This window comes from Rutilus rutilus (assembly GCF_951802725.1).
Source record: "Rutilus rutilus genome assembly, chromosome: 7".
In the NCBI taxonomy this organism is placed as follows: Eukaryota; Metazoa; Chordata; class Actinopteri; order Cypriniformes; family Leuciscidae; genus Rutilus; species Rutilus rutilus.
Window position 1 is genome coordinate 33384041 of NC_140221.1, and position 14011 is coordinate 33398051.

Here is a 14011-nt window from a genome sequence, read left to right on the forward strand (position 1 = left end):
GTATTTACACATGGTATGCCGGGGTATTTTGAAAAAATATAATGGCGCTAACATGTTAATTTCCAAAAAGCCATAATAGTATCATGGTACTTTTTCTTATTGTTTATAGGATTAATACATATGCATTAAGATTCTGTACATTATCTACTGTAAAATAAATCTATTCATGAGAGTTAAAGGGGACCTATTATGCAAAATTCACTTTTGCATACTGATTGGACATAAATGTGTGTTGGCAGTGTGTGTACACAACCACCCAAAAGTGAAAAAAATCCACTCACTCCTTTTTTATTAATCCCCATAAATCATAAGCAGTGTCTCCCAAGGACCTGTTTTCAGAATGCGGCTTTAGTGACGTCACTAAAGCCACAGGCCCCGCCCACGAGTGTTGACAGACACTGCCGTTTTAACATAGACCCGCCCTGATCGAGTTCACAGCGAGTTGTACACATCCGCCATTGCTGCACTGACGAGAATGTCTCCCAAGTGTTGTGTTGTGTGGCTGGATGTATTAATCCACATAGCTCTCTCTATTTACTCCCGAAATCTGAGGCAGCCGCTGAAGACGAGGTGGAATTATTTTGTTTTCAAAGAAAATGCTCCCTCAACTCTACCGAAATTCGTTTATGTACTTGCGCACCACTTATACTGTGTTTACTCAGCTCTTACGGTGATTTTCTGGAGTAAAACTGACGCTTCATCTTTTGTGTGATGTATAATAAACTTTATTAAACTCATCAGTATATTTTTGATCATCATTCGGACCTGGTCCGAAACAGCAGACTTGTAGGCTATTAATAGTGGATACATACAAGCAGATGACAAATACGTTATAACCGTAATTAAACTAAACTATACCTGTTCCATCTCCATACAGCACTCTGACTCTGTAGGCATTATTGTCCGACTCCGGGTCGAAATGAACACCGTTACTGAGAGTTTCTGATATTATCATCATTCCGTGAGATGAAATTGTCCTGAGACTGAGCGCGAGCTCATGTAGCTCCGCCCCCTGTGCCGTGCAGCAGCAGCTTATTTGCATTTAAAGGGCACACACTAAAACAGCGCGTTTTTCTGAGCACCAAAAAGTGCCAATTTAAACATGCTGTAAAAAATTATCTGTAGGGTATTTTGAGCTAAAACTTCACATACACACTCTGGGGACATCAGAGACTTATTTTACATCTTGTGAAAAGGGGCATGATAGGTCCCCTTTAAAATTTGGGAGCTTTGTCATTTACATCTTCTTTGTTTAAGTTCTTTGACATGAACTAACTGCAGACATTTTAGCTGCACGCTGACATGGATTTAACACAACACACTATTGCATAGAACACAGTAAAGCTCAGTTCAGACAGAGAGAAAGAGGAGCCTGATAACAAATGTATTCTGACTTAGCTCACCTTTGATGTCAGTCCCACAAATCCAAGGTGCTTTGAGCATGTCTGTCCTTGAAGTCGAAGCAGAGAAGAGTCCCTTGTGGGAAAGATATTGTAATCCCTAGCTGAATAAGAGTGTTGAAGAATTGTTTTGTAAAAAGAGTTTCAGAAATTACCCCTGAGTCTTTGCAGGGCTGCTCGAAGATCATAGAGAAATAAAGAAAATATGACAACGAAATGAAAATATTTAATTTTTTAATAATTTTTTTTTTTTAAATGGGTTTGTCTGGGTTTGCCTTTTAAGTTGCTTTTAAGTCCTTTTAAGATTCGATCTCGGGTCACCTGCAAAAGCGGCGCTGCACGTGTCTTAGCTTACTCGCTTACCACCAGGCCACATTTCTTACTAAATTCCTTCATGAATAGAGGTTCAGCATTATGCAGATCTTTAATTTGTGGAACGCTTATGAGTAAATACAATGCTGTGGCGTTGCTCTGTAATGAGGAGAAGAGAAACTATTTATAACACTGAAGTAAACAATCCAAAGCCATGCATTCCAGCTCTTCACGTTCTCAGCTTGAACCCTGAGGGGGGGAGTGTGTGGTTGCACAGACTCACAGTTGTAATATGTAAATAAACCTGCTAATGATGCAGCGTGGATTGGCCCCATCGCATGTGTTTGATGCGTGTGTGTTGTCGTCTCTCTTGCAGCTGCTGTATCAGGCAGAGGTTCTTGGGAGGAGAGTTCCAGTTCCTGTCAGCCCTCTCTAACAGCCTTAACCACCACGTCCACACGCACACCAACTGCCTGGCCGACATCAAAGGTACCCTCCCAAACGTCTGTCTGCTTTTCACTTTCTCCCCTTCATTACTGCACATCATTTCGCCAGTCTCACCACTTTGTCTGTTCCTTCATCATCGTACTATGAAAGGGGATGAATGCTTTTCTTTTGCAGCTTTGACTGCAAAGTAGTCATAATGCAGTTAAATGTATCAGTATATAAAAATGCATACAAAATATATTTGATGCCATATCTTAAGGTATATAAGGGAGGATGTTGGTCTTTAGAATGATGCATGTATGTGTCGTATGTGTTGGAAACAATTTATTGGTTTTCACCGTACATGTACGCTGGTGTTGAATGAACGGATATGAGTGGGCGTTATCAATTCAATCTCTAAGAGGGGTGAGTGGCAGGATCGCACAGGGGATTGCGGGATTGACAGGGATTTTGGGATTGACAGCGAAGTGTCAGAAAGTTTGAAAAACTCAATTTAATGCAAATGACATGCAAAAATGATAGATAGTCAATTTATATGAGTAACAGCCAGTGATGTCTGTCATATGCTATATATATATATATATAGCCTGGGTTTCCCCATGCTGCCTTGCCTAGCCTAGCCTGGACACCATGGACCAGATTTTCCCCTCAAAAAGGGAACCAATCACAGAACGGGGAGGGAGCAGCAAGACGACGACGGCGTCTATGCGACACACCGAAGCAGTTTGTTTGTATCTATGGATATGGATCCAACATGGCATCAGACGCGAAGTTACCTTTCGATGCAGCCTTAGATAGTGTTCTAAGTAGTTTAGAACGCAAGTTTAATTCGTCTTCTTCCTCGTATAATTGACACGATTGGCTATGAGCTACGTACAGGCGCATTTGATAGACATTCGTAACGCCCAATAAACGGCTCTGGGCATTCGTAAACCACGCCTCAAATACGAGAAAATGAACATGTGGTTCCCAGACCACGTCTCAATGAGAAGAGGTCTGACGTTAGCCAGGCTTATATATATATATATATATATATAATTTACTACTGTGCGCTAACATTCAAAAGTTTGGGTTCAGTAATTTTTAAATGTTTTTAAAGATCTCTCTTATGCTCACTAAGATAATATTATGAATAATGCACTAGCACTACTGTAATTCATAGGTCTTAATACTAATTTACTGGTTTGAACGCACTTCTCATGAATGAAAAGTACCTGTACGCATGACATCGTTTTATGAATATCAAGTTCAAAAGAATATTCATTTGAAACCGAAATCTTTTGTAGCATTATAGGTATCTTTACTGTAGATTTTGATTTGATTTAATGCATCCTTGATGAAAACAAGTATTATTATTTTTTTCTGTAAAAAACAAAATACCGACCCCAAACTTATGAACAGTAGTGTGCATATAGTGACTCTATAGCTCTATCAGGTGCGTAATCTGTGCCTGTAGGTCATTTGATCCACGTATGATTGTTTTCATGATTTCTTTTTGTGGTGCCACATGGAAATGACTGTAAAACCTCCAGTGATTATTTGGATTCCCTAGATGTTGTGAGGTTTGCTTTCAATGTACAGTAGACAGTATAATACTCAAAATACACTGCGAAGGAAATTTGTGACAAAACTACATTTGAGTTTTTAAATAGAAAAATAAAAGTTTTTCTTGTAAAAATGGCTAAGAACCCTTCAAATAAATATTCATATTTTACTTGAGTTGCAACTGCTTACTATCTTTTGCAGTTCTGCTTCTCAAGTAAAGTTATCTTGTTTCTGCGATTCTAAGGGTGCTTTCACACTGGCAGTTAAGTTCAAAACAGGACACGGTTCACATCAAAAAATTGGAATGAGAAAGCTGTCATGCGGACCCAGGAGCAACTAGAACTCTGGTGAGCACTTTTTCAGGAAGTAAAGTAACCTGCGTATACGTTTTAGTTGATGACAATGTCGTTAGTTCAACAAAACACATGTAAAGGATGACAGTTTGACTCCGGGAACAATCACGCTCGGACTCGGACTCAGACCGCAGCAAATGTGCCCAGAGTGAAAGGCTCGTACTTTAACTGTAAAATTAGACAAAAATACTAATTCAGAAAAGGATTTTTTGCAGTATACAATTTTAATCAGTTATAGGCCTTAAGATTAAGTCAGGATTAGGCCTTAGTTCAATTATGGCATTTAAGTAGCTTTTATAAATGAGCCTTAGGAAAAAAACATTACTGGTGTAGATCTTGAGACAAAACAACTTTATTCCCCGGTTTCACAGATAAGGTTTAAGTCTAGTCCCAGACTAAAATGCATGTTTAAGCTGTTTTACCTGAAATCTACCTGCACTGACATATTTTAAGATTTGTCATTTGTCATGGTGAACGTAGCGTGATGTATCTTTTTTTTCTCCTTTTACTTGCCTCCCTATTCTCTGAGTATAATCAATTGGTGAAGATGTATAATTCTGTGTGAAATGTGTATAGCCTACTCTCTGTAAGTACAATGAAGATGCATCCTCTTTGAGAGGCGTTACAGCATGGCATGCCTTTGATTTATTTTACCTTTACTATAACGCACTGTATTATTTAAGGACTTGGAACCTGAGCGTTGCCGAGGATGTTTTTCTAACTCTCTCGATGCTGGTTCATTCCGAGAGGCTTCTCACAGCCTGAGTCAGTTCAAAAAGCAAAGACTTGGGAAAAAAAAGAGGGATAAACACAGCTTTTCATAGTGCTAGCTGCTTTGAATCTCAAATTCAAGGCAATATTGACTATGACAGTATAGATTTTCACAGCAAAATGATGAAGCAGTTTTCAATACACTTTTAAAATATACTTTATTAAGGATCTTTACAGTTACAACCTCTAAGACGTTCGTTCATCTTCAAAACACAAATTAAGTTATTTGAATGAAACCTGAGAGATTTCTGTCCCTCCATTTAAAGTCTATTCACCCAAAGCTTTGGCCCTACAAAAAGTTCCTAAAAAGATTGTGAATGATATTTGTAAATCGAAAGCTATATGGCTATATGGGTTTGGTATGACATGAGCGTGAGTAAACAATTTTCATTTTTGAGTGAGCTTACCCTAGTTAAGTTCTAAAAAATGTTGTGCTGTTTTTGTATTTTTAGCTTGGATTACGGAGCTTCGGTCATTCATATACCGTAAATGAGAGTTACTGTATAATTTGAATGAAATCTCTTGCGCACTTAATCCATAGTAAATCCTAGAGATCTTCTGTAAACTGTAACAGTCTTTAAATTCTAACGATTTTTCATTCCCTCTTAGGGCTCCCCTTTTGACACGTTGTGCTTGGAACAAAATATATTAGATTACCGAAAAGCACCAGCCCAGAAATTCATCATAAGTGCAGTGACATATAACGCAGCACGGCTCAACCTTTGAGGTTGTTAACGTCCCTTTGTTTAAATCTGAGTGATTGAGCTTGATACATCCCTAATTTGGTATCTAAACTCAGTTGGAGAGGAGCAGATGAGTGTTAAAATGGGACCAGGTGCTCTTGAGGGCCTTGTCTTTGGTCTTCTTTACACTTAGCTGGAGCTCTTGGTCCAGGATCAGCCTCCCTCTACCCAATTCTCCGCCCAGCACACTTTGAACGTGCAAAACTGATCGCTGAACAGCATCAAATGAGGATTTTCATTACTCTACGGACCCTGCACACACAGATGGGCCTCAGGTGGAGCTGGACTGGTGATTTATTTATGTTGGACCTCTGCCCCCAGAGGAGAAATGAGAGGGTTTATCTTTTTGAAGAGGGGATTGGCTGGGGTTAATGAAATGAGACCATTCTCTAATTGGGGCGGGGGATCCAAGCCAGTTCTGCCCATTTATCTAAAAAAAAACTGTTAAAAGATTTCTGTTCCCACCAGTTTTTTGTCTAGTTGCCCCCTCCTTATTTATCTGCAGCAACCATGCGTTAGTGTTGCTTGCTATGGAGGCACAACTCATCCCTTTTTTTGCTACAGACATGAATGATAACATGAAAAATGCAGCTTTTAGGCTTATTTTGTTTGTTCAGAAATCATCAGGCCAACTCCAACATTGTGTAGGCAAGTTTTGGATGATACAAATCTAGTTAATACTTTCTGGGCCTTGTTATATATCCGCCTTTCTCTGTGTTTCATAAGCTTTGTGTTGTTTCAGGTTTTTTTGGGTTGAGGTGTAGCAGGTCTGTGCACTGTAAACACAATTGTCCTAATGTTTTCTCACCTTAACAGAAGCGAAGTTAGTGTTTCCTGTGTTGGCTATGTACCATAGGTGTTCCCCAACCCCGGATGGATTTGTTGTTGAGGATTTTTCAAGCCGGGGTTTTTAAATGCTCTGCTGCTGCTTCATCTCTTCTCTGGAACCACGCAGAAAGCTCCGACTGCGTGCGTAAATTTATTACAAAGCTATTTTTAGCACTGGGGTTTAATGTATTTATCCCTGAGGAAAAACACTGTGCCAGCACAAGCACAGTTCATGTTGACTGTGTTTATTCGTCTCCAGGAATAAAAAACATTTCTGCCCATTAGTAATTGCTACTAAATCCTATATGTATTGTGTACTTTTTTATTTAGCCTATTTATTTTGTTGACACAACCGATTACAAATTTGTCAATTATCAGGCACTTTTAATCAAAACAGTGTTACAGGCACCGTCTCCCTGTAAGGACATATTGGTGATTCGAAAAGAATTCGGTCATTATTGCGACTCACCCTTATATGATTTCAAACCTTTATGACTTTCTTGCTACTGTGAAGCAAAAAATAAGATTCTTCTTTGCAATGAATGTTAGGCCTAATTGGTTTCAAATGTAGTTTGGACCCCAGCGTTCTTTATCTTTTGTGTTCCGCAGAAGATAGAAAGTCGTACAGGTTTGGAGTGTAGTAAATTACATAATTTTTATATTTGTGTGTGTACTATCCTTTTAAGTTTAACTGCCTTGTTGGCAAATCAGTACATTCATCTTTGTTAATCTGTAGTACAATCATTAGATCAGGTATCCATATTGCCATCAGTGCAGTAAAGCTCTCTGTAAGGTTAATGCAGCATACAGATGGGATATTCCTGCAGGAACAATTAGCTGTCAATGAACTGTTCTTTTTTTTTTTTCTCCAGACTATTAGCAAAACCAGCTCCAAACCAGACGTGGAATGCTTCACTACTTTTAAATATTTGAAGTGCAGTTCAATGGCTGGTGGTCGTGAGAAGTGCAGTGGGCATGTCTGACATGCTTGTCATTCTCCTGCAGTTATTCAGAGAGGCAGAGACCTATTTCCCATCTGCCTCTGTACTCCCTGAAATAGGGAGTATGGGAGAGGCAGCTTCTGTAATCCTAAAGCAGGGGTTCATCATCATAAACGCCTCATCATCATAGCTCAGTTAATCCCATGATGAGAGCACCGTGCCCCTCTATACACTGTGAAGAATTTTGATAGCTGGTCTTAATTGAGGGTTTGGGCAACATCTCATTTACTTTCTCTGTTTAATTTTGAATAGTATTATTATATAGCAATAAAGTAATTCACATATACATTGTTAGTAAAGCTCTCAAAATGTGTATTAGTTGTCAAAATTAAATAGTTGTGTTTGCTAAGGCAAGTCACTAATGCTGTTGTTTAGAGCTGCACGATTATTTAAAATAGAGATTACGATTCTGAATAGACAACTAATCAAAATAGCATGTTTACAAGAGGTTTTGACAAAATGTTAATTGCTGCCATATAATATAAAGATATTTATTAACTTGAATTAATTACTCTCTTTAAAAAAATGGGTTGAAGGAATAATTCAATGATTCACTCATAAAGACTTCCCTTGTTTCACTACTGGATGAATAAGAGTTTTTGAACAAATCTCTTGAATGAATGATTCAATGGCAAATAAATTTTTAACAGTCACTTAGTAAAGGCAAGGCAAGTTTTTATGTAATTGAAACAATCTTAATTTTGAAGCATTCAAAAGGTGATTTACTCTGTTGATCGCTACCGTAGACATCAGTGTTTCAGCGTGTGCTGCAGACATGAAAATTGTGAATTATTATTTTTGAGTAGGGGTTTTCTATTGCTTTTCTAAGCGATTAGACTGAACATTTCATTGGGCAGACAGAAAATGGCATAAAAAATAATTTAGACTTGAAGGATGGATCCAAGCCATACTGACAGACAGGCAGATAGATGGATGGATGGATGGATGGATGGACAGATAGGTAGGTACTAGATGAAGTTCAGTAGACCAGGCTGGCAGAACAGCTCATTTCCTAAAACAGGCTAAAATGTATCCGTTGATCAGATCTTACTGTTTACATCTCAGATATCACATCCCACATTTTTATTGATTGGAATTTTTCACGATAAGCTATCACATTTGTGTAAACGTGTCTTATCTAGGAGATAAATGTAATCTCGGGTTATTTTCCAGACGCAGGAGCAACAGCAGAGGCAGATCAGCTCGCTCCCTTTGCTAGACCTCGAGTGGTCGCTCTTTATACCCAGAACAAGACTGTGGTACAATGCCTTGACGTTAGAGCTGTGTCAGAATAGCTCTTAAGATAAATAAATGATCAGCCAGAAACAAACATCAAAGCCTGTGTGTGTACTGTGCTGTGCTTCAAAGGGAATAGGACCTTCACACCCACTGTTCTATAGAGAATAGCATGTTTGTGTTACTGTGTGTCTCCATTTCTGGTTTTGGTTTAATAGAGAACGAAAAACAACAACTGAATAATGCTTTTAGTAAATATTAATATGCATCGGCCCTCTTTTCCCATCTTTACTCCATCCGGTCCCCTTTGTCTCCGTACACCTGTCCCCTGACAGCCCAATCCAATCTACTTTGCTCAAAGTCAGCGAGTGAGGTTTCAATAGTCATTTATCATTCTCTAGCATCTTCTCATTTTTTTTTTTTATCTTCATCCTCTTTAAATCCCCAGCAACGGAAGCAGAATTCTGTCTGTTATGTTTATAATGTCAGAGTGTTATCTAACCTGTGATTTCTTCTGTCTTTCGTTCCCTCCGCAGCCAGCTCTCGCTCTCTCTTTACTCGCCGCTGGGCACATCTCCTCCCGTCTGTCCTTATAGGGGGATGTCTCTCCTCTAACTGCCTCTCTCTCAACTAACTGCTAGGTGTGTATGCAGGTGAATGGTGATTTAGAGTCTGGCATGCCTATTTGTATTGTGTGTGGTGAATTTTGTCTGGAACTATTTGTATGTTTTGTGTCATATGGTTGATAAATGCAGAAATGCAGAAGTATCACCCTTCTCATAAAGGACTGTCTGCTCTAAGTACAGTGCAATTTGACCCCTCATCCGCAGCATGTGGAGTTACATAGTCTGTATTAAAGGGATAGTGAAGCCAAAAATGTATATTTTGAATTGATTTACTCTCCATCCTGTCATTCCAAATAAGTATGATTTTCTTATGTGGAACACAAAAAGAGATCAACAAGAAAATGGTTTCATTTCCAGACAGTGCAAGTGGAGGACCAGGGGCTGACAAAAAAGCACCATAAAGGTGCACTAGAGGTTGGCTTCCGGACCTAAGCCTATTTTTAGTAAAACTCTGAAGCCCGGTTTCACAGACAGGGCTTAGAATAAGACAGGATTATAGGCTTTAGTTCAGTTAGGACATTTAAGTAGTTTTTTATAAATGTGCCTTAGGAAAAAACATTACTGTTGTGCATCTTGAGACAAAGCAATGGCACTGACCTATTTCAAGATATGTCAGTGCAAATTGCTTTCAGTTAAAACTGCTCCAAACATGCATTTTAGTCTGGGACTAAGCTTAAGCCTTGTCTAACATAAAGTTTTCATGTCAGGTACTTTCAGTGCTACAATCTGCTCTAAGAATTAGACATCGTTTAGCATAAAGTTTGTTTTATATTTTAAACTATTACAAAACGACGCTTATATTTTGACAACAACAAACCGTAAAGGGGCAAAACCTATTGTGTTTTTCTAGTCTTTTTATATATTTATTTTTAAATCAGCACTGCATTTTAAAAGTAAATGTTTGACTTGTTGGAGGCTGAGATAGTTAGTGGGACCTTTTAGTTTTATCCCTAGATCTATTCAAAAAAGTATACCTTGCAGATTTGATAGACTAGAACACTCTAATATATTTAACAATTAAAAAAAAGAAAATGTCTCCACATGCATCCATTTAACCCTGAATATCTCCTGGCCCTAGAAATCCCCCTGAAGATGTTAAATTCCTTGAATGACAGTAGTGGTCTCCATTTGCTTTCAAATTATGGAAAAGAGACATTCTGCTGTAAATAACTCCTTTTATGTTCCACGAAAGAAAGAAAGAAAAGAGCGTGTGTAAATGATTTTTTTTTTTGCTGAATTATCCCTTTCAATAGTTGTTTCTTTTGTCCCGGGTCCTTCTCTCTCCTACTTACCCTGCCCTATAATCAGCATATAATTTTGGGCGCTGCTATGGAAGAATATGACGTGCCGTCAGCCGCCAGTATCCTGGCATCAGTCAAAGAGCAGGAGGCGCGCTTCGAGCGTCTGACCAGGGCCCTTGAAGAGGAACGCCGCAATGTTTCCTTGCAGCTGGAACGTGGCAGTCTGCCCTCTGATCGACTGGTGGGCGGCACCACAGGCGGGAGCAACCAACCGCTGCCCTGGCAACAGATGGTCATGCAGGTAAACCATTCCAGCATGGCCAGTCATGCGTCAGTCTATGTGAATGAACAAAGCAGCCGCCATCCTCCCTTCACGCTGATGGTGCTTCATATCCATTGTTTTCAAAAAATCAGTCCATCTGTATCTCATTCAGCTTCAGCTGTGTTTGGCTGTGCCGAGTTAGTGCTCTGGATGTGTTGTCCTGCAGTGACTCATCATCGATTCCCAGGATGAGTCGTCTTTACACTCTTCTCTCTTCCCATCTCTCTTCACTATGTGCTTTCTCATGTTATCTCATAGACCTTCCCGTTTGCTTTGAGTCCTGTTTGGTTATGGTGCTGTGGCAAATGTGTGTCTAAGGCAGTGATGTTACAAGGATGACATTCTGGGGTAAACTAAAGTCAATATGAGAGGAAATAAATGTCAAATGAAATTAACAAGAAAAACAAAACACTCACCATCACAATACAAATTGTTTACTTAAGCAGACGTATTGGGGAGTTAAGAAAATTAAGTTAATAGAGTCTCAGGTTTAAATTTTATTTGTTTATTTATTTATTTAGAGGAAATTCGATCACAATCTAAAAAAAGTGTACATTTGGTCTTTTGGTGAGACACTGCCCAGTTGTTGCCCACCCCCTGTTTGAAGGTTGTCCAGTACCTTTCTGACTTCTGTTGTTCTGAACTGAGTAACATTTGCAAGATCCTTTCATCCATCAATTTGAGTACCTCTGGACTGCGTAATATATGTAATCAAAAGACGTTCACCACTGGATTGCATCCAGATCAACAACTGAATTTTTACACAATTTAGTGAGGTTCCTATACAATTACACGAATCGAGCAATTTAGCCCGAGTCTGTGTGGGATGCTGTTGGGAAATGAGGCTGATGAAATTCTTTCTATTTGTTTGGTGATCAGTAGTGGAAAATTTCAGGCTAGTAGAGTCATACTACATGTCTTTATGAATGCAACACCACATCATTTATTTCTTACTGGAGGTGCATATGCAGTGTTCCTTCATCGTCATCCTTCAATGGTATCTAAATGTTTTCCTCTACATTATTGTTGAACTTTTTGTGTGTTTTAAAACCAGTTAAAGAAAAGTTTGATTCTCACAGAAAAAAGCCAGGTTCATTGTCACTGCTTATGCTCAGATTGTTTGCATCTTCCATTATATGTTTAGCCTGTGTGCTGCCCTCCAGATGGGAGTGGAAAGTTTCCATAATGGGAGTGGAAAGTTTCCATAATGACCAACGCAATCTACCAAGAGCAGTGCAAATTAGTGTCTGGTTTATGATTTTATGAATTAATGGCGCAAATACCACTAAATTGACCAGCGCAAACCTTAGTAAATCACCTTGCATGATTCATTTAAACACTCTCCTCCCATGAATTTTGCGTCTGAAAGGGAAACTCCTACAAATGCATATGCAATAAGGTCAGTCGCAAAAAATAACTGTCCACGTCTTTTCAGCGCTAGTTTTTCACTGCATGTCTTTAGTAAATGTAAAAAAAGACAGTAGTTTTTTAAAGCCAAAAGGGGGTTTGCGCTGGAGCAAGCTGTTAGTAAATCTAATTCCCAAAGCAAGAAAGCACTCACCTTGTGCACTGCTTTATCTTGGGTCTGTTTACTGGGGGGAGATATTGATTTATTTTGTTTTTGAGCCTTTATTATTCTACACAAGGCCCAAAAGGTCACAGAGTGACAGAGACACACAATAGGACTCTGTCGATGGCAGACCTTGTCTCTTTCACAGCAACTCTGACACCGTAGACAGCTTTTCTTTAAAGTAACCTCAACTGTCCCACATGTAAGTAATGTTGAGGGGTCATGACCTGAGGCAGTTCGAGGAACATCACAGCTACTACTTCCTGGAATCTAGAACATAATTTAAAATTCAGGAAGTGTGCCTGGAGGAGTGAACTGATGCTTGGTTCCTGTGTCTGAACTTTGCTAGCTTTTTGGAGTCTGAAAGGCTTGTGGAGAGCTTCGGAAGAACAGTTGCTGCTTTGATCAATGCTGTCTGTGATAAGAAACAGATATTGTAGGATACACCTCTGCTCAGGTTCCTCAGTCTTACCGTATACCTGTATGTCCACTGGTGTGGAGTGAGAGGGGCTAAGCCAACGTTTTCAGTTTGTTTTGTTTTGAGAAAAGAAAGGTGAAAAATTCCAGGCTACATTTTTAAAGTATCTTTATATCTAGTATATACGTTTTACTTTTATGTAAATTATGTAAAATTATGTAAATGTTAAATTTTTTTAATATTATTTATTATTATTTTAAATGTAATTCAAATTATTTAATCACTTTATCCCAGTATGTTTTTATATGATCATATTTTCCCCACAGTTACCGTCCAGAATTTGGCGTCAGTACGTTTCTTAAAAAAAAAATTTAAACATATTTTTATTATGCAATTAATCAAAAGTGGCGGTAAAGTCATTTACATTGTTAGAAAAAAATATATTTCACCTGACTTTAAAATATTTCCACTGTTTCCGTTATTAATATGCTTTCCAAAGGATCATGTGACTGAAAAAATATTTCACAATATTACTGTAGTGTATTTGTTCAAATAAATGCAATCGGTAACATTTTACAATAAGGGTTTCATTAGTTACCTACTTTAGTTAACATAAACTAAGAATGAGCAATACTTCTACAGCATTTATTAATTTCAACATTTACTAATACATTATTAAAATCAAAAGTTGTATTGGTTAACATTAGTTAATGAACTGTGAACGAACATGAACAAACAATGAAGAACTGTATTTTTATTAACTAATATTAATAAAGATTAACAAATTGTGTAACAAATGTATTGCTCATTGTTAGTTCATGTTAGTTAATACATTAATATTAACAACTGAGAGCTTATTGTAAAGTGTTACCATGCAATCTTAGTGAACTTACCGTCCCCTGAATTTTGAACATTAGTTTTGATGATGACTTTATTGACTGTGTACTGAAATCAGGAATAGACTACACTGTCTATACATTTTACAGGCACACCCCCAAAGCAGCCTATCTTGAGGGTTTTGGGTAGATTTCCTCCATGCCCGTAGACACGTTGGGTTAGCCACAAAACACAAGGAAGCTCGCTACGGGAAAAAGCCTGGGAGGCCCACAGTCTTGTAAATCACCTGCTTAACAATGACTTTCTCACCCTCCTCCCACACACACAATCTCCCATGCCACCTCACTTCCAGTGCCATTAG

General features: G+C 38.5%; 1 protein-coding gene across 24 annotated transcripts in view; it reads left to right on the forward strand.

Moving 5' to 3' along the window:
- The window catches only part of arvcfb (ARVCF delta catenin family member b), a 206360-nt gene that overhangs the window by 79929 nt on the left and 112420 nt on the right, over nucleotides 1-14011 (forward strand). For 12 of the 24 annotated variants that reach the window (XM_084412992.1, XM_084412945.1, XM_084412954.1 and 9 more), the window contains exons 2-4: nucleotides 2089-2201; nucleotides 9173-9277; nucleotides 10571-10804. In XM_084412992.1, coding sequence (XP_084269118.1) covers nucleotides 10592-10804 — 213 coding nt within the window. In that variant the 5' untranslated portion in view covers nucleotides 2089-2201; nucleotides 9173-9277; nucleotides 10571-10591. The remainder of the gene's footprint in view (nucleotides 1-2088; nucleotides 2202-9172; nucleotides 9278-10570; nucleotides 10805-14011) is intronic. The other 12 variants (XM_084412979.1, XM_084412981.1, XM_084412978.1 and 9 more) reach the window with 1 other exon arrangement.